We start from the raw sequence: 27952 nt of genomic DNA, 5'->3' as shown, positions 1-27952 counted from the left end.
CAATACCCTCTTTTCACGGTGCTAAAAAGATCTGGGAATCCCCGCTTTTCCAGGGCTGCCATTCCTTGTTTTCCCGGAAAGAATTCCAGAGGCAGGATTTGTATCAAAAGCTTTATTGAAATTCCTCAAAGCCAAACAGACAAAAACTCCAAAGGTGGCTCTGCCGGGCCCCCCAAATTCCCAAAAAAACCTGGAGCCGCTGGATTTCTACACATGGAAGCTTTCCTAGGAAATCCAAGTCACTTCCAAAGGGATTTTTCCCGTGGCATCTGTACATTCCCCAAGGATTTTCCTTTTTTTTTTGCCTCCCACAAGGTAAGAAAATACAATTTTCAGGAATGCCCATGGAATTTCAGGCAGTCTCCTGGAATTCCTGGCTTTCTGGGTGGAAAAATTGGGATTTTCCAAGGGGTTTTTCCTGGATTAGGGGCAGAAATTCCAGAGGGAACTGATTGGGAAAGCAGGGAGGAGTTGATTTATTCCAAGGTCGGGAAATTTGGGAATTTGGGATATTTTTTGTAGAGATCCCCCTTTTTTTTTTAATGCCTGCCATTTCCAGGGATTTGGCTGCACTAGAGCCACAAAAATCCCCAAAAATTCCCCTAAAAACCCCAAAAATTAAAAAAAATTCCTAAAAAACCTAAAATTCCCTCCCAAATTAAAGGAGAACTGGGAACACACAACACACAGGGATCGCAAAGTCACCAGCTCCGAACCCATCCCGAAAAATCCAACATTCCCATAAAACCAACGTTTGGTCACTATTTACAAAGAGGGAATTCCCAAAGTTGGGAAAAGGGGCTGGAAATGGCAGCATTCCCAAAAAAATAACCCATGGAGCAAGGCACCATTGCCACCCCAGGGAGGAGGCCTGGCTGCCATTCCCAAAAAAAATGTGGATTTGGGAATGGCAGAGGTGGGAAAATCCCGGCTCATCCATGGATTTCAACTCGGTTCTTTCCTTGTTTTGCTTCCGAGATGTCCAAGCTCCGCTCCGAGAATTCCCAACTCGGTTCCTACTCAACTCTCGCAGTTCCAGGGATTCAAGGAAAAGGATCCAAGGAAAAAATTCCCAAAGAATCGGAGGAGGAGCGGCAGTAAAAATAGGATTTTATTCCCTTCCCACCCTTGCTGCTCCCGCTCGGTTCCCACAGCAACGTTACAATCCGGAAAAAAAAAAATCAGGAAAAGAAAAGGAAATCCAAAGGGTCGGGAGTGGGAAAAGGGGGAATTCCGGGATAAAAACAGTCAAATCACAAGAGGGAATTTTTTCCAGGGAAAAGCTGCTCAGTCGTCCTCATCCCCCTCATCCTCAGGCTCTCGTTTCCTCTTCTGGCCCCGCTCTTCCTCTGGAAAAAAGAAAGAATTCCCATTATTCCAGGAGCCGCATTCCTGCTTTTCCGGGAATTCCATTTTCCATGGAACTGAGGTGGTTTTTCCTTAGGATAAGTGGGATTGGTTCCGTACCAGGCTCCTCCTCGTCCTCCTCGTCGTCCACCTCGCCATCGTTGTAGCCTTCTTCATCCTCCTGGAATTCCAGGAAAAAGCGGGATGTAAAGCTTGGGATCAGCCCAGAAGCTTTCCCAATATCCCATTTTCCAAGGAGGGAAAGTCCTTGGAATGTCCTCAGCAAGAAGCCATCTCCCAGTACTCCCATTTTTTATGGAATAGCAGGAGCTGGCACTGAAATCCCAGGGAATCGATCCCTGAGCTGGAGCTGGGAACGTGGGAATGTGCCGTTCCCAAGTTTAGGAAAACTGCACTGGGATTTATGGGAATGGGAAAAGCTGGATTGACCCAGAGCCTCCAAGCAGAATTGAGGGGGCTCAGGAACATTCCAGAGGGGCAGGAGAGGATTCAGGGCTGGAGGAGAGGGAAAACAAATTCCTGGAATTCTGTTTTTCCCTTTCCCATCCCACTTTCTCTCCCCCAATCCCGTTTTCCTTCCTCCAATCCCATTTCCCCCCCTTAAACCCCATTTTTCCCTCCTATTCCATTTTCCCCTCCAATCCCACTTTTCCCCCCATCCCATCCTTCATCCACCCCAGCACAAAGTGAATCCTAAAATTCCTCAAATCCTGGATTTCCTGCCCAGCCCTTCCCAGCCGGATCCCGCGGATTCCCGAGGTGGAATTCCAAGGCTCACCTCCTCCTCTCCGCTCACATCTTCCTCCTCCCCTTCCTCCTCCTCCTCCTCATCCTCCTCATCCTCCACTACCTGAGCGTCGTCGTCGTATTCCTCCTCTGGAAAAACAAAATCCATGGAAAAAGTTGAGATTTTTGGAATAATTCCACCCAAAATCTGGAAATCCGAGCAGAGAATTCCTTAGGGGTAGCACAGGATTGTCAGGGAATGCAGGGTTGGAGTCACTCCAGCTGCTCCACTTCCCACTATTCCCAAGGATTTGGGAGCTGGGGAATCCCAACTTTTCCAGGAACAGATGGAGCAGAACTTTCCCACCATCCATCAGGAGCCTTCCCATGGACACAAAATTCCAGCCTTTTAGGCAATTCCCAAAATTCCCAGCAGCAAACTGGGAAGTGCTGAGCCCCTGGAGTGCTTTCCATGTGTTTGGGAACCTTCCCAGAGCTCCCACTCAGCATTCCCAGGAAAAGTGCACATCCAGCTTTTCTGCTGTGCTGCTGGGATGGGAGAATCCAGAAAATTCCCTGGGATCAGCTGGATCCTCATCCTGGGATGGCTCCAGGGGCAGCCAGGGAAAAGTGGTGCCTACAGCACTGAGATTCCCTGGGATTTCCTGGAATTCCAGGCTGTTCCATCCTCAGTTCCTGGCACAGATTCACTAGAGCTCCCCAGTGTTTTCCATGCATTAAACAGCTCCCTAATTCCTGCATTTTTCCATGCCCATGGAAACCCTTTCCCATGAGGATTTCCACAGTTCCAGGACAGTCCTTCTTATCCGTGCTCATCCCTGCTCCCGTAATTCCTTCAGTCCCTTCCCGTGGTTCTTTCCTGATCCCACCCCTCCATTCCCAGATGGAGGAATGGGATTTTCCAGGCCCCGCCACCTCCTCCCCTCATTCCTTCGGGATGCAGGATCCCATGGAGCACATCCCACGTACCGTCCTCATCCTCCTCCTCGTCATCCAGCCCCTCCACGTATCCCTCGGCGTCGGAATCCGGCGCTTCCTTGTCGTCCCGGTCTTTCACTAGGGATAAAGCTGAGGAAGTTGCTGCTTCAGGCCCTGCCCGGCTCCTTCCCGCCATTCCCTCAGGACACCCAGCTCCTTCCCCTCATTCCTTCAGGTCCTTCCCCTCATTTCCTCATTCCTTCCCCTCATTCCTTTGGGACATGCAGTTCCTTTCCCTGATTCCTTCCTCTCATTCCCTCAGGACACTCAGGTCCTTTCCCTCATTTTCTGGGACACCGAGGTTCTTCCCCTCATTCCCTGAGGACACCCAGCTCCTTCTCCCACCATTTCTTTTTGGGACACCAAGGTCCTTCCTCTCATTCCCTCATTGCTTCAGGGCATAGAGATCCTTTCCGCCATTCCTTCCCCTCATTCCCTGAGGACACACAGCTCCTTCTCCCACCATTCCTTCAGGACAATGAGGTCATTTCCCTCATTCCTTCAGGTCCTTCCCCTCATTCCCTCACTCCTTCCCTTCTTCCCTCCCCTCATTCCTTCCCTTCTTCCCTCCCCTCATTCCCTCACTCTTTCTCCTCATTCCCTCACTCCTCCTCACTCCTCCCTCATTCCCTCACTCCTTCTCATTCCTCCCCTCATTCACTATCCCTCCCCTCATTCCCTCGCTCCTTCCCTTCTTCCCTCCCCTCATTCCCTCACTCCTCCTCATTCCCTCACTCCTTCTCCTCATTCCTCCCCTCATTCCCTATCCCTCCCCTCATTCCCTCACTCCTCACTCCTCCCCTCACTCTCTATCCCTCCCCTCATTCCCTCATCGCCCATCCCTCCCGGTGCCGGTTCCCATTCCCGTACCATCCTCATCCTCCTCCTCGTCGTCCAGCCCCTCCACGTATCCCTCGGCGTCCGAGTCCGGCGCCTCCTTGTCGTCCCGGTCGTAGCCGTCCAGGTACGTCAGCTGCGGCAGCAGCTTGAACACGTTTTCTCTGTAGTCGTTCAAGTTGGTCACCTCGCAGTTGAACAGGTCTAAGCTCTTCAGGTTTTCCAATTTTTTCTGGGAAAACAAAGCAATTCGGAAGGTTTGCTGGCGCAGGAATTCCCTCCAAAGGCACGGACCCCACGGGGAACGTGCCCAAGGGATTCCTGGGGGTGTTTTGGGCTCCCTGGAGATGGCAGGCATGGAAAAAAGAAATGGGAATCTTTGTAAAAAATACCCCAAATTCCCAAATTGCCTGACCTTGGAATAAACCAATTCCTCCCCTCTTTCCCAATCAGCTCCCTCTGGAATTTCCGCCCCTAATCCAGGAAAAACCACTTGGAAAATCCCAATTTCATCTGGGATGGGAAAGGCTCTCCCTGGAGTCCTGCAGCTCCCAAATCCAAAGGAATAATTGATATCCAGGGAAGCATCCCAAAGGAGCCAGATCCAGGAATAGCTGATGTCCAGGGAATTATCCCAAATGAATTCTTGCAGATGGAAGCAGGAATGGAGCATCTGGACACGAGAACTTTGATAAGAGAGGTTTAAAAGATGGAATTATTTTTCCTTAGACTACAGAAAATTTAAAAAACACATGGAAATGAAATAGGAATTTAATTCCTGGCGGTTTTGTGGAATTTTTCTTTGGGAATAAGTTTGCACTGCTCACAAATTTGGAAATCCTAAAAATAAAATCCAAAGGAATTGAGTATTTGTATCAAGGCTTATTCATGGATAAGAAACACCAACTCTAAAGGAACATCTCCCTTCCCTTTATGTGGAAAGCACTTGGGAAAAAGGCCTGGAAATGGGAAAACTGGGAGAGCTGGGAGCACTTCCAGGTTTTTCCATGAGTTTACCAGCTCTGCCTTTTCCCTGTGCTGCAGGAAAGGAGATCCAGGAAGGAGCTGCTCCTGCCAGGATTTTCATGGGAACTGTAGTGCCTGGAGATGGATCCAGAGCCTGCGGAATCCTGGGAAGCTGCGGCGATTCCCGCCGGGAATGGGGGAGCCCAGCCCGGCAGCCACTAGAGGGAAGCAGCGGCTCACCGGGAACAGGGACAGGGACTTGGGATGCGGCCTGGATCCCGGGATTCTCTGGGATTTTGGGAAGAAATGAGAGGGGAGGATCTGGCACAGATTCCAGGAGCGACATTTCCTGGAAGCGCCCAAGGCCGGGCTTGGAGCAACCTGGGATACAGGAAGGAATTCCAAGGGTTTAGAATGGGATTAATCCTATTCCTTGGAGCAAAACCAACTCCCCAGGACTTGGGATGCAGGGGGCAGGAATAACTGGTATTTTGGGAAGGAATGAGGGGGGAAAGACCCTGGCACAGATTCCAGAAGCGACATTCCCTGGAAGCGCCCAAGGCCGGCCTTGGAGCAAGCTGGGATAGAGGAAGGAATTCCAAGGGTTTGGAACAGTATGAATCCCATTCCCAGGAGCAATCCCGACTCACCAGAGGTTCTATTGTCCCGAGATCTTTAATTTTGTTGCCGCTTAGGTTTAGGTGCGTGAGGTTCGGACACTTCTCTGCCAACACTTCCAGGCCTCCTGAGATTCTGTTGTCGCTCAGCTCGAGCTGCAAAGGCCCAAAAACATCCTCAAAAATCCCATTTCATCCCATTTCCAGCCACTTTTCCCACACGTGGAGAAGGGGAAAAGGAGGGATTTGCCTCGGGGAGGTGGGATTTACCTTCTTAAGTTTGTTTAACTTTGGTAAGTTTGCAACTGAGGTTAAGCCGACGTTGATTGTGCTGAGGAATTCCAGCTCCTCAAACTCATCCGTGAGGCCCTCGATTTTCCCTTCGTACGACCTGCAGTTGTCCAGAACGAGCTCTTTCACCTGCAAAGGGAAGAAATCATGGAAAAGTAGAAGGAATTTCAGGGAATTCGCAAGAATCAGGAGGTTTTCAGCAGAGAAATGCAGGAGTTTGGGGCTGTGTCGAGAAGAAAGGCAAGATGGAGGTAGTGCTCCTGATCCCACAAACTGAGGGTAAAAAAATCCCACAATTCCCAAAATAAACTCCCAAATCACTCATTGGGTTGAAATTTAGATAGAAAACCCCCCAAAAATAATAGAAAATAAGTGGATTTTTTTCCCTCAACAGTGTTTAATTATGAGGATTCTCCAGAGGATCCATTTGGGGATAAATAAAGAGGATTTTCCCCTCATGTGAGGGAAAAAGCCCCCCCAAATTCCCAAATTACTCATTGGGTCGAAATTTGGGCGGAAAATTCATGTATCTCATCCCTTAATGGTGTTTAATTATCAGGATTCTCCAGAAGATCCACTTGGGATAAACAGTTTTTTCCCCTCATGTTCTCCACACACACACAGAGTTCCAACCAAAAAAAAAAAGCGGGAAAAGAGCAATGGAGGCGAATCCTCCTTATCTGTGTCCCTGCTCCATTATCTCATCCCAGCACCTCCAGACACGGAGCCAGGAGGGCTTGGGATCCTCACCAGGAAGCCCCAGGTGGGTTTTGCCTCAGAGGAATTTGGGAATTCCTCACAGGAATTTCGGGAGCCGAGGGGAGCGGGAATGGAGGGAAGGGAAGGAGCCCAGAGCTCCCACTGAGGGACAAACAGCTCCAGCCCTGATCCAGGAGTGGGATATCCATCCCTCCATCCTCCCTCAGCATGGAAACCAGGGAATTGCACAGAAAACCAGGGAATTAGACAACAATTCCCTCAGGTGTAGAGCGGGGATTCAAGGAAGAGCTGGAAATGGTCTTGGATACAAAGGAAAATCCCTTAGCATGAAGGCTGATGACCCAACTGCCTTTTTTCCCTTTTAATTTGTATTGTTTTGGAATCTGGGAATGTCTTGGGTTGGAATGACTTTAAAAACCATCCCATTCCCACCTCTCAATGGAATTTTTTACGGATGGTTGTTTCCTCCCCGCTTTTCAGGAAGTTTGGTGCACAAATGCCACATTCCCTCCTTCCCTGTTTCCAGCACTGGGCAAAGGCACGTATCCAACAAATCCATGGAGAAAGCTCCTGGAATCCAAGAGGCCACATTTGGAAAGCCTGGATGAGTTCAGAGTCAGTCTGGGAAGAGCAGAGCACATTCCCAACCCTTCCCAAGAGCAACATCGTGTCGGTGTTACCTCCCTGAATCCCTGGAAACAACAGCACTCCAAACAAAATTCCAGGATGGCTCCATGCCCTAAGAATCCCCAAGGAAATCCAGGAGGATTCCCCAAGGAAAGGAGGAGGAACTGGATTTGTGGGATTTTTCCCAACGCCCCGCAGGCGTCTCTGCCTTCCATGGCACATTCCCTCTCCATAAAATCTCGGAATTTCAAGGAGAAGCCTTGGGAGAGGCCGTCGCTTTCCACAGCATCTCTAACAGGGAACTTTTCCAAGGATTTGTCTCCCCCAAAATTCCAACCGGAGGCGAGAAATTCTCTAGATTTCCCATTCCAATCCCACCTGGAACGCAACCAGACCAACAAAAGCTTGGATGAGCTTCCTACTCAATCCCGGGATTACCGGAGCTGCTCCGAAGGCTCCAATGAGCCAAACCCTGCTCCAAGATCATCCCAAAACCCCCAAGATCAAGAACACAATTAAAATAATTAATTAATTGAATTCCAGCTGCAATTCCAAGCTCTCCATGATCCAACCCCACGGCAGCTCAGCGCGGTCCCATTCCCAGTGGGAAACAGGGAAGAATTCCACAGAATATCTCCCAGCAGCTGCTCTGTGTCCGCTTGGCCACTGCTCCGGAGCTCTTCCAGGTTTTCCAGAGCCCTTGGAATTCTGCCCAGGGCAGGGAGGGCAGCAGGTGCCATGGCCCGTGGCCACCGGGGATTCCCATTCCATGGGATTCCCATTCCAGGGGGAACCTCAGCTGCTGCTGCTGCTCAGGAATGAGGAGCTGACCTGGAGCAGGATCCCATTCCACAGAGAAGGGAGAATTCCCAAGGTTTTTCACCCTTTTCCTGCCCCAAGACAAACAGAATTCCTTCCCCAAACCCCACAGGATTTGGGATATGGATACAGGCCTGCAGGGCTTTTTTAGGAATATCCCAGATGGGATAAACTGATTCCTGAGGAAAGCCAGGATCCTTGGGAATGCTCCACTCCCGCCTCTTTCACACCAGCTCATCCCAACGGGAATTCCAACCTGGAATCAGAGAATCCTTGGAAAACACCACTTAGCCATGCAATCCAGCCACCAATCCAATCCCACCACTTTCCCAGATTAAAACTTTCCTGGGAATACCAAACTCCCATTGGGAATATCCAAGATGGGATTCACTGATTTCCAACCTGGAGCATCTCCTGGCTGGGAATGTGCTGGGAAGAGAATCCCAAAACTCCCGGGGCAGGGAAAGACAGTGCTGGAAAACAGCCATGGAACATGACCCAATTCCTGGGAAATCCATCAGCCCAATTCCATGGAAATCCCAGGAATCATCCAGCCTAGAGAATCCCGCAGCAGAGGCAGGGAAGGGACTGGATGGCATTAACACGGATACTGGGATCGGGAGCAGAATTCCACCGGCACTTCTACGGATGGAAGCGGCACCGCGGCTGCCGGGGCTTCCCAGGAATTTTTCCAAGCTCCAGTTTATGGGAATTCCCCCTAGCCAAGAAATCCTGGTCCCTTCAGCAGTCCCCAGGTGGATCTGAGGAATCCAGGATTCCTGAGGAAAGCCAGGATCCTTGGGAACATGCTTCATTCCCGCCTCTTTCACACCAGCTCATCCAGCTGGAATTCCAACCCACAATCAGGGAATCCTTGGAAAAGACTTGGAAGAATCCATGGAACACAGCCATCAATCCAACCTTTCAAGGAACACCAAATTCCCATCCCAGGAAGTTCCAACTGGACTTCAAACTCATCCCTAACTTTGCCAAAATTCCCATTGGAATTCCTGCTCTGCTGCAAATTCCTTGGAAAACCCCACCGAGAATCTCAACTCCCAGCATCCCGGGATCCCTGAGGTTGGAAAAGACATCCAGGACTGAGTCCAAGCTGAGCCTGATCCCAGAGCTCCGAGTGTCACATCCAGGAATTCCTTGGACACTTCCAGGGATCGAATTCCAAAAGGGCTTTCCAATGTTTATCCATCTTTTCCATGAAAATATTCCTGCTGATGTCCCACCTGAGCCTCCCCTGGCATTAGGAAGGAATTTTAGGAAGGTTCTTTGCTAATCCTCCCTTTTTTTCCCAGGAAAAAAGCCAAAGTTTCTCCCTCCCTCCAATCCACAGGGATTCCCTCAGGTATCAAACTTTGACTTTTATTCCTCCCAATCCTGGCTTTTAAATTCCCAATATTCTCATTCCTGGCTCTTTTTTTTTTTTTTTTTTCCCTTTGGAAATTTTAATTCCAGAGGAAAACAGTGGGAAAATCTGTGGGAAAATTCCCTTAAAAATTAAAAATATATTTTAAAAAAAGCTTTCTTCTCTCAGTTGTTTTTCCCATTTTTTCCCCTGGTATTCTGTTGGATTTGCTTTTTGCCTCCTGAGAATTCCCTTTTCTTGGGAAATGCCAAATATTCTGATGGAATCTGGGGCTGACCAAGGAATTTTTTCCCAAATTAAATCAAAATTTCAGGCTAATTTTAACCCCCCAGCCACCCCTGCTTCCCAATACTTGGATTTCCCCTGGGATTTTCCGATGGAAATGAGCACAAAAGTGCCAAAATCTGCCCAGGAGAACACTTCCTGAAGGAAATTAAGAGCAATTAATTAATTATAACTAAAATTATATTAATAAGAGAAATAAAATCACAATTTTGCTGTGATTTGTAAATTTAACGGGATAAAAAGTGGGAATACCTGTGGAAAAAACTGCCTGAACACCCAAAAATTCCCAATTTTCCAGCAGTAAAATCCACTTTTTTCCTGACACTGAATTAATATAAAAAATAAAGGGAAAATTAAAAAGTGAAACAACAGAAATGAGATTGAGGAAGGAATTTCTCCACAGAATCCACCTGAGGATGTTTTTAGGATGTTTTATTAATCAGGATGTGACTTTCTGGGATTATCCAATGGAAAAGCCCAGAATTCCATGGAAAAATAGGAGAACCAGGTGGAAAACATCCCAAAGAAGCTCAGGAAAAAGCACAAAACCCCATCCACATCCAAAGATTTCATTCTGATTTCAGGACAATTTAAATCAGAAAGCAGCACAGAATTCAAGGAGATTCCCAAAACTCAGGGGGATTTTCCCAGGATTTCTCGATAATCCACGTAAAATTGGGAAATAATGAGGACAAACACTCAAAATTAAAGGAAACAACTCCCAAACTCATCCTGCCTATCCCAAACTTCCTAAAATCCAGGAATAAACGACTTGGCCATCAATATTCCTGCCAAATCCCAATTCCAGAGGGTGGACTTAGCAGGATTTTCCTTTAATATTTTAAAGGAACAGAATTCAACCCATTAACTTCATTCCCTAAAAAACACGTGCACACAGCTAAGAACACAACAACATTCCCAGCTGGAATGCTCTCTGCCTAAAAAAAACAGGAAAACTGGGATTTAGAACACTCTGGGGGGATCAAGGCACCAAATTCCCTGAAAACTCCAAGGAAAACCAAGCGGTGAAAGGTGAAATGATCCCGATTTTCCAGCTCCCTGCTGCCCATTCCCAGCCCTGAGGAGCAGGGAACTCCCTCCAGCTCCGAGTTTTCCCAACTTTTTCTGGCGAGAGACGAAAGCGAGCGGAAACAGCACAAAATGCAAGCATGGAAAAAGAGGGGAAAATTGAGTTTATCCCTTTGGAGGCTGGTTCTAAACATCCTTTAAAATGGGGAAGAAACTTCCAGCGATGAGGGTGGTGAGGCGAAATGGGGGCAAAAATGAGCAAAAATAGAAAACTACTTTAAAAATAGGAAAAAAAAAATAATGAAAAAAAAAAAAAGCGGGGGGAAAATAAGAAAAAACAGGATGAAAAGGAGCAAAACACTTCGCAAGCCCAATGCTGCCTCCCCACAGGGCCCTGCCCAGGAAGGAGGCGGATTCCCCGCTCCGCGCTGCTCACCCGGGGGAACCGCGGGGCTCCTCCCGGTGCTCCCCCGGCCCCGTTCGGACCTCCCGGTGTCCCACATAGTCAATAAAACCTAATTTTTTTAAAGCTTTTTTTTTTTTTTTTCGGGGGGGGGGGGGTTTACCCCAACGCGGCCCTCACGAATCTCCTCCCGCCCCGCGGCCGGCGACAAAATGGCAGCGCTGCCCGTCATGTCGGGAGGGCCCCGCCGCAGCCTCCGCAGCGCCTCAGCTCCGGCGCCAGCGGGGCTCCCTCACGGCCCCGCGGGGCCGCCCGCGGCCGAGGCAGCGGCGGCGGCGGGAGGAGGAGGAGGAGGAGGAGGCGGCGGCCGTGAGGGGAAGGCGGGGGGGCAGCACAGAACATGGCGCCGCGTCCTAGTTGCGCTGCGGTCGCCTCACGGAGCCCCCCAGCCATGGCGGTTGTACCGCGGGGTTTGCCGTTGAGTCGTCCCCCACCCCCCCCGCTCCTCTCGCCGTCCTCCTCCTCTTCCTCCTCCTGCTCGCCCAGGAGTTTTTAAACTTTAAAGCGCAGCTTCCGCCGCCCCGCGCCCGCCTTTGTCGTCCCCCGTCCCCCCCCTCCCTCCCCGGAGCACACCGCGCTCGGTTCGGCCGCCGCGTCCCGCCGCGCTGCCCCGGGCGCTGCCCGCTGAGGTACGTTCGCCCCCCGCTCTCCCCTTCCCGCAGCCTCCGGCGGCTCGCGGGACGCGGCGGGGCCGGGGCTCGGTGGAGCCTCCCCGGGCAGCGCCGAGGGCCCGGCGGGGCGGGGGGGATGAGGGGAAGGGGCTTCCCCGCCGCGGGTTCGCGCCCCGCCTGCCCCCGGCCACCTCCCGCCCACTCTTTTTGGGGTGGTTTTCCTATTTTTCGCTCCTTTCCTCCCCCCTCCCCCCGTTATTTTCTTGCTTGTTTTGGGGGTTTGTTGGGGTTTTGTTTTTTTTTTGGTTGGGTTTTTGTTGGTTTTTTTTTTTTGTCCTGCCAAAGTTTTTCGCCGTCCCCCGTTTATTCCGCCAGACGCGGAACAACAACCTGAAGTCCGGCCCCGGGGGAAGGAAGGGGGGGAAAAGGGGGAAGAAGGAAAAACACGCACACACATCCAGCCTTTTTGTGCGTGTGTGGGGATGGAGGGGGTGGAGAGTGCGTTCATTTCTTCCAATATTATTTTTTATTATTCTTATGATTATTAGGATTATTATTCAACGCTCGCGCTGCCGGCGGCGATGCCCCATTGCTCGCAAAATAAAAATTAAAAAAAAACCAACAACAGGGGGGAAAAAAAAAAAAAAAAAAAAGCCCAAACCAAACCCAACCAACGCTAAGCGTCGGTTTCAAAATTCTTTCCTTTTATCTTCTCAGCATCTGGAGAGAGGGAGAGAGAGAGAGAGAGAGAAAGGGCGCGTTCATGAGGACTACAAAGTTACAAATATGGCTCCCCAGTCTCTCTTGCCTGATCACTGCAAAGAAATGAAGACGCACTTTAAACTAAACCATTCGCAACTCACTCGCAGTCCCTGCCTGCCTCTCCCTAGCCCAGCACCCTGCACAAATATTTGCCAACTAAACACGCCGAGAGAGAGAGCAGCGAGCAACTTATTTTTTATTTAATGCACGGCCAGCCCCTCTCCGAGGCATCGCAGCCCGGCACGGGCAGGAGCAGCCCCGGGGAGCCCCCGACCGTCCCCGGAGCGCCCCGCGCCCCCCAAAGCGGGGGGCACAGCCCCCCACACACACAGGTAGGCACCTCAAGGGCAGCAGCGGCCCCGCCAACACCTGGCACGCTCCACCCCGCCAAAAAAAAAAAAAAAAAAAAAAAATTAACCGTGGGATGCCTTTTTATTATTCTCATCATTAGCGTTATTAGCATTAATTTTTTTTTTTTTTTTTTTTTTTTTGGCATTGCATTGCTTACATCTGAGGGCGTCCTGTTCCGCAGCTCTAAGTGGATCCTTTTCTTCATGTCCATGTCCGTGGCTGGCGGGAGGCGCGGAGGGTGCGCGGCTCGGCTGGCGCAGTGACCCCGTGCAGAGCCCCCCGATCGCGGGGCGCGGAGGGACTCGGGCTCGCCCAGCGCCGCTCGGAAGCCCGAGCGCAGCACCGCGGCGCGCACTAACCTGATAACCGCGGGGGCGGGCGCTCCGGGGGCTCCGCCGGGATTGACGGCGCGATCGGCCAATCGGAGCGCGCCGCTGCCGCGTCTCGGCCAATCAGCAGCGCGAGGCGCGGCGGAAGCCAATGGGGGAGCGGCTGTGCCGGGCAGGGGGACAGCCCGGCGCCGAGCCCAGGCTCATTCCGCGCTGCCGCCTGATGGGGACGGAGCGGCCGCGGCTTCGCCGCGCCGGGCACGGTGCGCGCTGCGCCCTGCGCCTCGCCCGAGCCTGGGGGAGGTGCCGGGGCGGGGAGCGGCGGCCAAACCGGAGCCGCCCGGCCAGGGGCGCGCAGCCAGGAGGGAGGGAAAGGTGCGGAGCGAGGCACGGGAATGGCGCGGGCAATGGCGCGGGCCCCGGCGGCGGGGGGCGGGCGGAGCGCGAGCGGCGGGCGGAGCGAGGGAGGGGCGGCGGCGCTGAGGGCAGCGGGAGCGGCCGGGCCGCCCTCACAGGGGTCCCCGCGGCCGCGGCCGCCTCGGCGGGCTGGGAGCGGCTCCGGAGGGGAACGGGAGGCGCTGCCCGTGACCGGGGTACCGCGAAGGGCCCCGGTGAGGCGCTGAGAGGACGGGGAGCGGCCGGGCCGCCCTCACAGGGGTCCCTGCGGCGGGGACTGCCTGGGCGGGCTGGGAGCGGCTCCCAGGGGAACGGGGGAGGGTCGGGACCCCCGGGAAGGGAAGGGCGGGAGGATCCCCCGGGAAGGTCCCTGAGGGACAGCGGGGCCCGGCTGTGCTGAGGTGGAGCAGGGCCAAGGACGGGAATCCTTCAGTTCCCAGGAAAAATGGGAAGGGATTTTTTTCCCTTGGAGTGCCAGGATAAGGGGCATGGATTCAGGCTAGACGAGAGCAGAGTGAGCTGGGATACTGGGAATGAATTCCTGTCTGGGATGGAGTATCCAGAGGAGCTGTGGCTGCTCCATCCCTGGAATGTCCCAAGGCAGGTTGGGGCAGCCTGGGATGGGGGAAGGCGTTGGGGTTGGAACTGGATGGGTTGGAGGTACTTTCCAAGCCAAATCCCAGGAATTTTGAAGGAAAACTGGGTACTCCAGGAACAGCAGAATGAGGCTGAGAATGCTGGAGAAGGGAAGAATCCAGGAATCCTCAGAGCCTTTTCCAGGGCCTAAAGGAGCTCCTGGAGAAGGGAGTGGGATAAGGAACAGGACACAGGGAATGGCTCCAAACTGGGAAAGGGGAGATGGGGGTGGGATATTGGGAAGGAATTCCTCGTGGGTCTGGAATTCCCAGGGCTCCATCCCTGGGATGTCCAGCGTGGGCTTGGAGCAGCCTGAGATAGTGGGAATGATCCCAGCCCGTGGAATGGGATGAACTTGACACTCCTTCCCATCCCAAACAATTCCCTGCTCCCGGATCCTTTTCCAGGTGCTGAGGGATGAGGATCCAAGCCCAGAGCTGCTCTTTTCCAAGGATTTGGGATTTCCAAACAGTTCCCATCAGCTGGAGCAGAACTCAGGTAAAAAGTGCTTTGATTCCTTCTAAAATTCCTGTTTATCCCTTCCTGCTTTTCCTGGAAAACACAGGGCTGGAAAATCCCAAAGAGGTGTTGGAAAGCATCAAGGGAATGCTGAAAATCCTTGGGAAACTTGATTTTATTAATGTATTTTACAGTTCAGGATGGAGATGAAGTCTCAGCTGTGAGCACAGAGAAGTTCCAGGAATATGGATAAAATCAGCAGGAATTATGTTGGGAAGGGGACGGGAAAAGCTGGATCCAACTCCAGGTAAAAATCCCAATTTCAGCAAAAGAAAACTGCAAAATGTTCCTTTTTTTGGAATGTTTAAGGGGTTTAGGATGGAAGTTTGGGATTGGCTGAGAAATCCTTGATTGGAATGAATATTCCAAACTTTTCCAAATGTTTGGGATTTGGGAATGAGGTAGAATTTGATTTGAGCTCTGTTTAAACTTCTCCTTTCCAGGTGTGTCCAGAGGTGGCTCCTGGGCTGAATCTTTGGGAACTTTTCATGGAATTTCTGCTCCTGGTGCTGCTGAAAACCTCTGGAAAAGGACTTTTCTCCTGGAAAAAAAAGATTGCTGGGACAGGCTGGGATTTCAAAGGAATTTCTGGGAGTCCAGAGCTGCTTTTTCCTTTGTTTTTTTTTTTTCCAAAGAAAAATGTGGATTTTGATTGTTTGAAGGTGCAGAAAATTCCTTTTTCTTTCGTTATTGAGGGAATTTATTCCCAGTTCCAAGCCAACATTCCATGTTTAAAGCTGCTTCTCTCATTGTTTGTGTTCCAAGTGTTTGGGAATTTTAAAAAAATTGGGGATTGTTATATTGGGAATAAATCTGAAGGGTTATTTTTCCATATTTTACTTTCCTTCTGTGATTTTTTTTCATTCCTGGTGGGTTTTTTCCTGCTTTGTTTTTATAGGAATTTTCAATTTCTGGGGTTGGTTTTTAATGGGAATTGTTGGGATTTTTTTTCCTTGTTTGTTTTTATCAGGAATTTGGAATTTATGGGATTGGGTTTTAGCAGGAATTTGAGGTTTTTTCCTTGTTTTTAACAGGAATTTGTGTGATTTTTCCCGGTTATTTTTAAGAGGAATTTTGAGTTTGTGGGATTTGTTTTTACCAGGAATTTTTAATGGAATTCCTGGGATTTTTTCTTGTTTATTTTACCACGAACTTTGAAATTACTTGGATATGTTTTTAAGGGGAATTTTCAGTGGAGTTTGTCCTGTCCATTTTTACCAGGAATTCTGAATTTATGGAATTTTTCCTTCTTGATTTTTACCAGGAATTTTCAGTTTGGGTTTTTTTTCCTTGTTTAAGAGGAATTTTGAATGTGTGGGATTGGGTTTTTTTTTTGCAGGAATTTGAGGTTTTTTCCTTGGCCATTTTAACAGGAACTTTGAATTGATGGGATTTATTTTTACCAGGAATTTCTGGGATTTTTCCTTGTTTATTTTCCCAGGAATTTTGAATTTTTGGGATTAGTTTTTAGCAGGAATTTTTAATGAAATTTGTGGGATTTTTTCCCCACAGGAAATTACAGTTTTTCCCTTTCTTTTCCCAGGATTCCCTCCCAAATTCCAGAGGAATCCTCCCGTTCCTGCCCTGCATTCCTGGGGTGAATTCCCATGGAAAATCCCTGGGAATTGTTTGTTCATCCCTTGAATGTCCCTTTGTTTTCCCACACAAAGAATTCCTTCTTTTTCTTAGGAACGGCTCCCAGCTCTGCACAGCTGGGAATGGAAAAATTCCCTGAATTCCCCAAATTCCCACCCTCAACATTCCCAGCTGGGGAACCTTGGGATACAACAAATCCCTGGGATCCAGGAATTCCATGGAAAACACCCTTGGGATTCCACAAGAATTTCCAATTTGTGGTTTAACCCCTTAAAATCAGAATTTTTGCAGCATTCCAGGGAAAAAAAGTGGGAAAATCTGAAAAAAAAATGCTGAAAAGCTGATTGGAAGGTAAAAAATGAGGAAGAAAATTCTGGGACGGCTCCAGAATTCCCTAAAATTAGTTGGAAAATGTTACTCCCATTTTTAAAATATTAAATTTATTTTCTTTTTAATGGAAAAATGTATGGGATAATGGCAACGTTCCTGATTTTTCTAATGGAATATTCCAAGACTTTCCTGTTTTATTGGCCTGGATTAATGGGAGAGTTTGGTAAAATGCCCCAAAAAATCAGGGTTAAAAGTCCAAGGAATTCTGGGATAATCCTTCAGAATTTAGGGAGAATGGGTGGAAAACATGGAAAAATAGAACAAATTTGAAGTGGAATCCAGGGAAAAGTTGGGAATTGGGGAAGGTTTCCTGTGAAAAACCGATTGAATTCCTCAGGATGAGCAAATCCTTTGGAATCCAAGGAAAACTTGGGAATGGAGTGTGGTTCCTGGAAAAAAAAACAGGAATGAAAGGGATTAAATTCCTTGGAGAATCAGGGAATCCAGGGAAAATGTGGGAAAAACAGGGATTTAATTCCTCAGAATGAGCAAATCCCATGAAATTAGAGGGAAAATTAGGAATGGAGCTCCCATTGCTGCTGGCCCCCATTCCCAACATTCCCACCTGGAATTCCCGTTCCTTGGAGCTGGGAAAAGCCCCCTTGGAGCCCCAAATCCCACGTGGAGCAGGAGAATTCCCAGGTTTTTCCCTATGGATGCACCTGGATATGGCACGAAGAGCTGGAAAAGCAGCGGGAAAAGGGGGGAACAGCTCTATCCCGGGAAAAACCTTTGGGATCCCAGAAATGCCGGGATAAAGGCACGGAGATCCTGGGAAAAGGCTGGATTGGGGATGGGAAAAATCTGGATAGGGCTGGATTTAATCCAGTTGATCCTGAGATCCTGGGGGTGTTTGGAATTTTCTGGGATCAGTTCCGTGCTCCAGCAGCTCCTGGAGGTTATTCCAGGTGGGACCCACGGGCTCGGATGCCTCTGGAATGTGGGAATGGGGAATGTTTGTACCTGGATCTGCTCCTGACATTCCCATGGCAACCTCGTCCCAGGCGGATTCATTCCGGAGGGAATCAAAGGATGGAGGCTGGAGGAGACATTCCCGGTGTGTTCCTGACGGGCCGGAATTCGGGACTGCATCCTGTGAATGACGGCTCCAGATGGATCTGGCAGGAGCACAATTCCCGAGGGATGGATGGGACAGGGAATGTCCAGTGCAGGGATTGGCAAAGAGATAAACAACAGCTGGAAAAAGCAGGATTGGGATGGGCCACGGAGCTGGGCGGGATTTGGGAAGGGAGGGATAATGGGAATGAGGCGGGAGCAGGGATTTGGGATTTGGGATTTATCCCAGCCGGATCCATCCCTCTCCTCGGGAACACTGCGAGCTTTTCTGGGATTTCCCTTTGGAGTCTCCCCAGATCTGTTGGAGGTGAAGAGGAGAGCGGAGATGGGAAAAGGCTCCTGGAAGCTGGATTTTCCTTTGGATCCTGGGGAAATCTGGGATGCTGGGAAGTGCTGATGGATTTCATGGAGCGTGGGGGATTGGAGGAATTTTGGAGGGCTGGGGAAGGAAGGAATGGGGAAGGAAGGAAGGAATGGGAGATGATCGGGGCTCAGGTTTTCTGGGAAAATGGAACCCCCAGGGATGCTCCCATGGGCCCTGTGATTATCCCAGGGCTCAGTAGCTCCATGGAAATTTGGGATTCCATGGAACGCAGCTGATCCCTGCAGGATCCAACTTTGGGATGCTCCATGCTGGGAGCTCTCTGGAACGAGGCTGGGAGGAGATGCCAAAAAAGGGATTGTTGGGATTTAGGGATCTCTCCAGAACCATGGGAACGGCGGCGGACGCGGAGTGGCTGCGCTGGGCGAGCAAAAAATTCGGGAATGTCGCTGGGAAGGAGAAGGAAATCAGCCTGGAAGAGTTCAAATCCGCCCTGCAGGTCAAGGAGGTCAGGGATCCGTGGGAAGAGGGAATGGGATCTGTGGGAAGTGGGGAGAGATCAGTGGGAATTCCCTGCTCCATGGGAACATCCTCTGATCCATTGGAACATTCCCCATTCCCTGCTCCACGGGAACATTCCCGCTTTTCCCGCAGTCCTTCTTTGCTGAGAGGTTTTTCGCGCTCTTCGATTCCGACGGGAGCGGCTCCCTGAGCCGGGAGGAGCTGCTGGGATCCCTGCGCCGGCTGCTCCACGGGAATTCCACGGAAAAGCTCCGCTTCCTCTTCCAGGTGTACGATGTGGACGGTGAGAGGAGAAAAATGGCATTCGTTGGGGTTTTTTGGGATAAATTTGGGATTTGGTCTTCTCTGAGCATCCGGCTTTGGCTGGGATGAGGCTGCTGCCCTCGTTCCATGTGGAAATGGGAAAATTCCAGGAGGAAGACAATGATTCCATTGGTCACACCTGAGGATTTCCCAGGATTTTCCATCAGCCGGGGAGAGCGGGATCTGCTCAGCTCCAATCCCAACTCCCCGTCCCACTTTCCTGAAATTGTGGGATTGTTTGGGTTGGAAAAGCCCTCGGAGATCGGATCCAACTGTTCCCACCCCCAACCCCCTTCCAATGCTTCCCTTTCCATGAAGGAATATTCCCAAATATCCAACCTCAGCCTCCCCTGGATGCCATTCCCATTATCCCATCGCTTGTTCCTGGGAGCAGATCCTGACCCAGCCAGGATTTTGCACTGGAAAATCTGTAGGACTGTGGAATATTGGGATGGAGGTGACTCCGTAGGAGTGTGGAATATTGGCATCAATCTGATTCTCCAGGGAGCAGATCCTGACCCAACCAGGTTTTTCCTCCCTGCAAGGAAACTTCCTGGATTAGGACTGGAAAATTGGGATGGAGGTGACCCCATGGGGCTGTGGGATATTGGGATGGAGGTGACTCCATGGAATATCGGGATGGAGGTGACCCCATGGGGCTGTGGGATATCGGGATGGAGGTGACTCCATGGGGCTGTGGAATTTCAGGATGGAGGTGACTCCATGGAGCTGTGGAATAGCAGGATGGAGGTGACTCTGTAGGGCTGTGGGATATCGGGATTCTCCCGGTTTCCAGGGAGCGGCTCCATCGACGCCGAGGAGCTGCGGGTGGTGCTCCGGGGGTGTCTCCGGGAGAGCTCCCTGGCCCTTCCCGAGGAGCGGCTCGGGGCCCTGAGCCAGGCCCTGCTCCAGGCCCTCGACCGGGATCACAGCGGCTCCATCACCTTCCCGGAGCTCCAGGAGCAGCTGGAAGCGTTTCCGGAACTCCTGGAGAACCTGAGCATCAGGTGGGGAGGGGAACTCTGGGATTTCTGGGAAAGGATTCCATGGGGAGCCCACAGTGGGGTCGGGAGCAGCTGGAGAGGTTTGGGATTGGATCAGGGATAGGTTGGGATGGGTTTGGGATGGGGCAGGGTTTGGATCAGGGATAGTTTGGGATGGGGCAGGGTTTGGAATTTGGGATGGATGGAGGGATGCTGCCACTCTGGCTGTAGGATTGGCTATCACCCCGGGCTGGGTACTTCTCCGGCTCCCTGTTCCCCATCCAAACACCCCCAAATTCCCATCCAAACCCCAATTCCCATTTTCCCAGTGCCGCCAGCTGGCTGAAGCCCCCCAGTGCCAGTCCCTCTGAGCCCTGGCTGTGCTGCTGTTCCCGGGAATCCCGCGGGGACCGGCGGGCCCGGCGGTGCTGCCTGGGGGCCTGGCTCGCCACCACGGCGCTCCTGCTCGCCCTGGGCGCTCTGTGGCACCGGGAGCGCGGCCCCGCCCTGGCGCTGGCCCGGGGCTGCGGGCAGAGCCTCAACCTCAACTGCGCCCTGCTGGCCGTGAGTGCCCCGCGACACCGGGGACACCGGGGGGACACGGACGGGAGGGAGCCGGGAAGGCCGGGAGGGTCCCGGGGTAGCCAGGAGGGACGCTGGCCCAAAGTTTCCTGTTGTCCCCGGCGTTTTCCATGGTTCCCCAACATGTCTCGTTCCCTCTGGAATTTCCCAATGTCCCCCAGCATTTCCCGTTCCCTCTGGAATTTCCCATTGTCCCCCAACATGTCCCGTTCCCTCTGGAATTTCCCATTGTCCCCCAACATGTCCCGTTCCCTCTGGAATTTCCCATTGTCCCCCAGCATTTCCCATTACCCCGGAATCTCCCAGTGCCTCCCATTTCCATTTGCCCCCCGCTATCTCCGGGTGCCCTGGGCCCTCCCCTCGCCCACGGCTCGTCCCTGTCCCTTGTCCCCATCGCTGCCGCCGTCCCTCGCCCCTGATCCTGCCCTCACCTCTGTCCCTGTCTCCTGTCCCTGTTCCCTCTCTCGCCCCTTCTTTGCCCTGTCCCTGCCCTCACCCCTGTCCCCTCTTTGCCCCCTGTCGCTGTCCCCAGGCGCTGATGCTGCGGCGCTCTCTGACCTGGCTGCGCTCCACGCCGCTGGCGGAGCTGTTCCCGCTGGAGCTGCACGTGCGGGGCCACGAGCGCGTGGGACACCTGGTGCTGGCCCTGGGGACCGCGCACGCGGGGGCACACCTGGCACAGGCGGGGCAGTGACACGGGGCACGGGGCACACCTGGCACAGGCGGGTCAGTGGGACAGGGAGCCCAGGGATGGGGAATCATGGCCCGGGATCCCATGGGAGGGGTGTCTGTGTCCCAGGGAAGGGGAGATGCCCTGGAGGAGGGGTGGCCGTGCCGGGGGGTGCACGGGCGGGGACAGGGACAGGGACAAGGACACTGGGACAGCAGGGGACATTGGCCAGACAGGGCAGGGCACGGACAGGGGACAGGGCGCGGACAGCAGCCGGCACCTGTGATCCCCCTCTAGCGGCTCCCGCCGGACAGCCGAGGTCCTGAGCGAGATCCCAATCCCGGTATTCCCAAATCCCGGCACCCCACATCCCGGTACCCCCAGTCCCCATCCCACAGCGGGTGCCAGGGCTCTGTCCCCCCAGGGGCCACCTCTGCTCCCTCCCGTGCCAGCACGCCCGGGACAGTCCCGGGCCGGGCTCTGGGCATTCCCGGCGGGGCAGCAGGGGGTGGCAGGGCGGTGCTGAGCTGTGCCCGTGTCCCCAGGCCTGGCACAGCGGGACTGGCTGGTGGCGCTGGGCGAGTACGCGCGGCGGGCGCGGCCGGGCGCTGGCGGCGTTGGTGGCACTGCCCCGCAGACCGGGCTGGCACTGCTGGCGCTGCTCCTGGCCATGCTGGCCTGCTCCAGCCCCTGCGTGCGGCGCGGCGGCCACTTCGAGGTGATCCCATGGGAATTCCCGGCTGGAATGCCGGGGGTGCCGTGGTGGGAAGGGGAGTCACCCCTGGGTGCCCATCCTGGAACTGCCCTGTGGGAGCCCGGGAGCCCTGGGCACGCCACACTCGCAGTTCGGGGTTCCTGGGATTTTCTTCCCCACGGGACCCAGGGAATGGTTTCCCAGCACCATAGGGATATTGGGATGGAATTCCCAGGGAAGCTGTGAGTGCCTCTGGATCCCTGGGAGTGTCCCTGGAGCAGCCTGGGATAGTGGGAGGTGTTGGGATTGGAACTGGATGGGTTTAAGGTCCTTTCCTTATCCCCAGTCCCAGAGATTCCAGGATTGCCTTGGGCTGCCTTTTCCCACTGGGATACCCAGGCAGCCCCACCAGGAAGCTCCATTTGGGTCCAGCACTTCCCATTCCCCGTCCCATTCCCAGGTTTTCTACTGGAGCCACCTCTCCTACATCCCCGTGTGGATCCTGCTGCTCCTGCACGGTCCCCACTTCTGGAAGTGGTTCCTGATTCCCGGCTCCCTGTTTGTGCTGGAGAAGGTTCTGGGCTGGGCGTGGCGCCGGGCGGGGGATCTGCACATCCTGGAGGCCAAGCTGCTGCCCTCCAAGGTGGGAATAAATCCCAAATCTCAAATACCCCACATCCCAAACATCCCAAATCCTATCCATCCATCCATCCATCTCAAATCCCACTATCCCATCTCCCACCTCCTCCCGGCACTCTGGGAATGAAGGAACAAACAAACACAGAAAAGCTGGAGGTGGCAGTGGGAGGCCAAAGGAATTATTTCCAAGCCTTTTTCCTTATTTTTTTTTAAATGAAAATTCATGGAACAACCAGAGCAGAACAAAAACTCCTGGAAACTCAGAATTTTTTCCCCAAATCCTGTAGTTTGAGCCCAGTCTGAACTGGGATTTTGTGCAACCCAAACTGGGCAGGGAACGGGGAACAAACCCAACGGGAGGCAGAACCCGGAATTTCAGCTCCACAGGAACCAGCGGGAGATATCCTTTGGACATTCCCAGTTTTCCTGCTCCCGTTCTCCTGCAGGTGACCCACCTGGTGATCCAGAGGCCAAAATCCTTCCGCTTCCAGCCGGGGGATTACGTCTACCTGAACATCCCGGCCATCGCCGCCTACGAGTGGCATCCCTTCTCCATCAGCAGTGCTCCGGAGCAGCCAGGTTCCTCGTGTTCCCTGCAAATTTCCCTGGAACGTTTCCCACCCCCAGGATCTTCTTTCCACCTGTTTCCCACCCTTGGGATCTGTTTTTCATCCCCAGGATCTGTGAGCCACCACTGGGATCTGTTTCCCCTTCCTGGAATGTTTTCCATTCCATCCCCAGGATCTGTTATCCCACCCAGGATCCGTTTCCCACCCCTGGGATCATTTTCCATCCCTGGGATCCATTTCCCACCCCCAGGATCTGTTTTCCATGCCCACAGTGATGTTTTTCCAGCTGGGATGGGGCTTGGAGCGAGCCAGGCCAGTTTCACGGGATGAGTTTGGTTTGAAGTTCTTCCCAATCCAGAGAATTCCAGGATTTTGGGATTGATCCCACAGAAACCCTGTGGCTGCACATCCGGGCGCGGGGCCAATGGACCACCAAGCTCTACGAGTACTTCCAGCAGCTGGAATTGCACGGCCCGGAGCCAAACCTGCCCAGGAAAAGCTGGAGGGAGCGGAGGAGCCGGCACTGGAAACAGGTGGGATCGTGGGATTGGGAGCAGAGCAAAGGGATGGGTGCAGCTGCATGTGGAGTGGATCCCATGGGATCATCCCAGCCGGGGAATCCCTTGGGATGAACATTCCCTGCTTGTCCAGCCTTGAAGGGTTTGTGTCCTATGGAACGGGAATTTGTGCCTCATGGAATTTGTGTCCGTGGAATGGGATTTGGGATGGATGGATGGGATGGTGGGATTTGGGATTGATGGGATTTTGTGCTCCATGGAATGGGATTTGGGATGGATGGATGGGATGGTGGGATTTGGGATTGATGGGATTTTGTGGATTTTCCATGGAATGGGAATTGCTGTGACCCTGCTGGAGGCCCAGCAGATCCCTGGAGCGGTGATCCCATCGCTGATTCCAGCCTTTTTTCCCAGGAAGGATCCGTGGCCTTCAGCAGGGACGGAGCTGTGGAGCTGACGGCATTCCAAGCCTCTGGAGCCACTTTCCCAGGAAAGGACCCAGAGCAGGGGGTGAGCACTGCCCCAACCCCAGGGGACAGGGACTGGATCCCAAATTGGATAAAGCTCCTTAAAAAGCTCCTCTTCAGAAAGAAATTCCTTGGATATTATTGTGGCATTGGCAGCTGGAATTGTGTGTGCAGCCCAGTGGGAAAACACCCAAATCCAGGGAATTTTGGGAGTGCTTGGGAAGGGGGGGTGGTCACTGCTCCCCTCTCCTGCAGGGCGCTGGGCCCGGGGAGACCCAGCGGAGCTGCAGCGTCAAGGTGAGGATGTTCCTGCCTTTCCTGGATCCCGGGAAATGGGCCGGGATCAGCATTCCCACCATCCCATCCCCGATCCCGTCCATCCCATCCTCATTCCCACCATCCCATCCCCATTCCCAGCTGCTCCATCCCTGTGCATGGATGATCCCAGCTGGGGCTGATCCAAACCCTGCCCTGCTGGAAATCTCCAGTCCTTCCCACCCATTCCTTGCTCCCACAAAACCCCGGGAAGATCCCAAATTCCAGGATCTCCTTTGTGCCCTTCTCCTCTGCCCGGGAGCTGCTCCAGCCCCTGGAACTGCTGGATCTGTCCCCGAGTCTGGATCTCTCCCAGTGCTTCCTGGACGGTCCCTACGGAACCCCGAGCCGGCGGATCTTCACCTCGGAGCACGCCGTTCTCATCGCAGCCGGCATCGGGATCACCCCCTTCGCCTCCATCCTGCAGAGCATCATGTTCCGGTGGGTCCCGCCGAGCCCCCGCAGCCTGGGAATGTCCCAGGGATTCGGGATGGATGCCCAGGTGGAGCTGTCCTCCAGTCCTCAATCCTTGGGGTTCATTCCCATGGCCACAGGTGCCAGGGTTTTCCTTGGGAATTTGGGCTGCGGGAAGGGCGCTGGAGGGAGCTTGGCCATGGGCAGGCACCGGGAGGGAAGGGGAAGGAATGGGCAGGAAAGGCAGGAAAAGGAAGGAGGAGAATGCAGGAATGGGCAAGAAGGGGAAGGAAGCAGCAGGGAAAGGTAGAAAGGGGCAGGATTGAGCAGGAATGGGAAGGATGGAGCAGGAATGGGAAGGATGGAGCAGGACACGGCAGGAAGGAGAAGGAAAAGGAAGGAGGGAGCAGGAATGGGAAGGAAGGAGGAGGAAGGAGCAGGAATGGGAAGGAAGGAGAAGGAAAAGGAAGGAGGGAGCAGGAATGGGAAGGAAGGAGAAGGAAAAGGAAGGAGGGAGCAGGAATGAGCAGGAATGGGAAGGAAGGAGCAGGACAAGGCAGGAAGGAGAAGGAAAAGGAAGGAGGGAGCAGGAATGAGCAGGAATGGGAAGGAAGGAGGAGGAATGAGCAGGAATGGGAAGGAAGGAGGAGGAATGAGCAGGAAGTGCCGCTGCCCCGCGCAGGTACCGGCGGCGGAAGCAGAGCTGCCCCAGCTGCCATTTCTCCTGGAGCGAGGAACAGCGGGATGAGGAGATGACGCTCCGGAAGGTGGGAACGGGAGCGAGAGGGGATGTGGGATCCAGGCTTGGCCTGGGATGGGGCTGCAGGGTCTGGAGGTGGAGAGCTCAGGAGCATCCCTCAAATCTGGGAGCTTTGGGAATGGGGGCTGGATCTGGTATCGGGATCTGGTGCCAGGATCCAGTGAGATCCCAAGCCGAGGCTTTCCCGCCCTGCCAGGTGGATTTCATCTGGATCACACGGGACCAGCAGCACCTGCAGTGGTTCCTGGGCCTCCTGGCCAAGCTGGAGACGGAGCAGGCGGAGCTGGAGCCGGGAGGTGAGCAGGAGCATCCAGGTCATTCCCGGGAAAACCCCCCGCCCGGTCCAGGCCCTGGAGCGGGGCCGGATCCCGGCGGGCGCCTGGAATCCCTGGGATTGCCAGGGAAGTTCCTGGAGCTGCAGCTGTACATGACCTCGGCGCTGGGCAAGGGCGACGTGAAGGCGCTGGGGCTGCAGCTGGCCCTGGACCTGCTGGCGGCCCGGGAACAGCGGGATTCCATCTCCGGGCTCCGCAGCCGCACCCGGCCCGGCCGCCCCGACTGGGACAAGGTCTGGGAGCCCGGGAATGGGAATGCTGGGGTGTGGAGAGGGTGAGCGGCGCCAAGGGAGGGATCAGGGAATCGGGGAATGGGATCACGGAATCGGGGAATGGAATAATGGAACGGGATCAGAGAACTGGGGAACGGGATCAGAGAATCAGGGAAATGGGATCATGGAATCAGGGAATGGAATAATGGAACAGGATCATGGAATAATGGAATGGGATCAGAGAACTGGGGAACGGGATCAGAGAATCAGGGAATGGGATCACGGAATCAGGGAATGGGGTCAGGGAATTGGGGAATGGAATCATGGAATGGGATCAGGGAATCGTGAAATGGGATCAGAAAATCAGGGAATGGGAAGATGATCTCATTCCAAGCTTCTGATCTGGGGCAGGGATCATGGAGTCATGGAATGGGATCATGGAATCAGGGAATGGGTTGGGTTGGAAGGACCCCAAAGATGACCACATTCCAAGTGTCTCATCTGGCCCAGGGATGACGGGGTGGGATCAGGGGATGATGGAGCGGGCGGGGCTGGAAGGGAACGGAGCGTTCCCGGATCCCGGCGCGTTCCCGCCGCAGGTGTTCGGGAAGGTGGCGGCGGAGCGGCGCGGGAAGGTCCGGGTGTTCTTCTGCGGCTCCACGGGGCTGGCCAAGGTCATCCGCCGGCACTGCCGGAGCTTCGGCTTCCGCTTCTCCAAGGAGAACTTCTGAGCGGGGCCGATCCCGCGGCATTCCAGCCGGGATCCGCTGGGGCTGCCAGCGGGGGATGGGGCCCGGGGAACGTTCCCTTCGGATCTGGGGAATAAACCAGGAAAAGATGGGAAAGCTTCCTTTGGATCTTGAGGGAAAGATGGGAATGCTGGGGTTCGTGGAAGCCATTCCGGCTCCTTGGCAAAACCAAGGAAAAACTGGGATGGGAATCGGTGTCCGAGAGGCGCCACTCCTTCCAACGCGCTGGAATCTGCGCTGCATTGGGATTGTTTTTCCTGGAAAATCAAGGGAATCCAGGAATCAGGAGCTGGCGAGGCCCTGGATAACAATTCCTCTTGGAATTCCTGATTTTCCAGCCTTTCCCAGGCCTGGGATCTCCTCCGAAGCAGCAGCTCCTGGTGGGCAAGGTGCAGAATTCCTGGGGTTAGCGCTGGGTCGGGATTGAATCGCGTTCATCCAGGCTCTGTTGGGTTTATCCCCAGCTGGGTGGTTTCTAGGGATGGAGGATCTGGAATTTGTTTGGAATCATGGAATTGTTTCTGTTGGAAAAGCCCTTGGAGGTCCTGGACTCCAACCGTGCCGCTGCCCCAAGTGCCACATCCAAAGGGTTTCAATCCCTCCGGGATGTGATTCCAGCCCTGCCTGGCAGCTCCTCCATGCTTGGAGCTTTTCCAGGTGGGAATTTTCCAGGTGGGAATTTTCCCAACATTCCCAAACCTCCCCTGGCGCAGCCGCTCCACGCCCCCCGCTCTCCCTGAGCCGCCTTGCCCAGCCCGCCTCTCTCCCGGTTCCTTTCATCAGTTATTCATTAATTACTCATTAATTATTCATTAATCCCCGTTAATTATCGCGATCAAAGCCGGCGGCTCCCGCCTCACGCGGCCTCGCCACGTGACCACGCTGTGGGCGGGGCCTCAACCAGCCAATCAACGGCACGCTCCGCCCGGAAGCCCCGCCCCTTAAAGGCGCGCTTCTGATTGGTCGCCGCCGCTCTCGCGGGAAGCTGGGGCGGGGCCGCTCCCGCCGCTCCCCCCCGGCCGCGCCGGTGCCAGCGGGGCCTGCGGCGGTGCCGGGGCCCCGCGCGGGAGAGATTGGCGCCCGCAGCGCTCCCGGTGCCCCCG

At 53.7% G+C, this 27952-nt stretch overlaps 2 protein-coding genes and 1 long non-coding RNA gene across 4 annotated transcripts; 2 read left to right on the top strand and 1 right to left on the bottom strand.

Annotated features, from left to right (window-relative positions):
• Window positions 1-97: 97 nt before the first annotated feature.
• Window positions 98-13217, bottom strand: ANP32A (acidic nuclear phosphoprotein 32 family member A). Of its 2 annotated transcripts, none has more exons than XM_041468984.1 (8): window positions 13010-13217; window positions 5784-5933; window positions 5547-5669; window positions 3964-4162; window positions 3085-3183; window positions 2147-2244; window positions 1468-1528; window positions 98-1349 (listed from the first exon to the last, which is right to left on the bottom strand). In XM_041468984.1, exons 1-8 carry the CDS (start codon window positions 13061-13063, stop codon window positions 1288-1290), a joined length of 846 nt encoding a protein of 281 aa, XP_041324918.1. In that variant the 5' UTR covers window positions 13064-13217; the 3' UTR covers window positions 98-1287. The 2 variants fall into 2 exon arrangements, with proteins under 2 accessions (XP_041324918.1, XP_041324919.1); XM_041468985.1 differs by having other exon boundaries at window positions 3085-3171.
• A 187-nt stretch (window positions 13218-13404) lies between these two features.
• Window positions 13405-15566, top strand: LOC121354392. Its single transcript, XR_005955275.1, has 4 exons — window positions 13405-13556; window positions 14621-14711; window positions 14867-14979; window positions 15176-15566. It is a non-coding gene; the product is annotated as an uncharacterized LOC121354392 (long non-coding RNA).
• A 2939-nt stretch (window positions 15567-18505) lies between these two features.
• NOX5 (NADPH oxidase 5) lies at window positions 18506-26894 on the top strand. The gene is given in 16 exon segments (XM_041469126.1): window positions 18506-18625; window positions 18772-18922; window positions 19739-19949; window positions 20255-20489; window positions 21040-21196; window positions 21723-21895; window positions 22332-22514; window positions 22957-23089; window positions 23470-23612; window positions 24012-24329; window positions 24332-24361; window positions 24696-24820; window positions 25476-25560; window positions 25750-25849; window positions 25955-26121; window positions 26700-26894. Coding segments are annotated over 16 exon segments (2463 nt in total). The 3' UTR covers window positions 26832-26894.
• Window positions 26895-27952: the final 1058 nt, after the last annotated feature.

Source organism: Pyrgilauda ruficollis, unplaced genomic scaffold (assembly GCF_017590135.1).
Source record: "Pyrgilauda ruficollis isolate IOZ18807 unplaced genomic scaffold, ASM1759013v1 scaffold23, whole genome shotgun sequence".
NCBI classification, from domain to species: Eukaryota; Metazoa; Chordata; class Aves; order Passeriformes; family Passeridae; genus Pyrgilauda; species Pyrgilauda ruficollis.
Note: the sequence above shows the minus strand (reverse complement) of the source record. Positions and strands in the feature narration are given on the sequence as shown.

Excerpts from the sequence above, each read along its gene's own strand:
- ANP32A (XM_041468984.1), bottom strand. The coding sequence starts at position 13,063 with ATGGACATGAAGAAAAGGATCCACTTAGAGCTGCGGAACAGGACGCCC. Across the intron at positions 5,934-13,009 it reads GGAACAGGACGCCCTCAGAT|GTGAAAGAGCTCGTTCTGGA; the intron begins GTAAGCAATGCA and ends TTCCCTTTGCAG. Across the intron at positions 1,529-2,146 it reads ATGTGAGCGGAGAGGAGGAG|GAGGATGAAGAAGGCTACAA; the intron begins GTGAGCCTTGGA and ends CTGGAATTCCAG.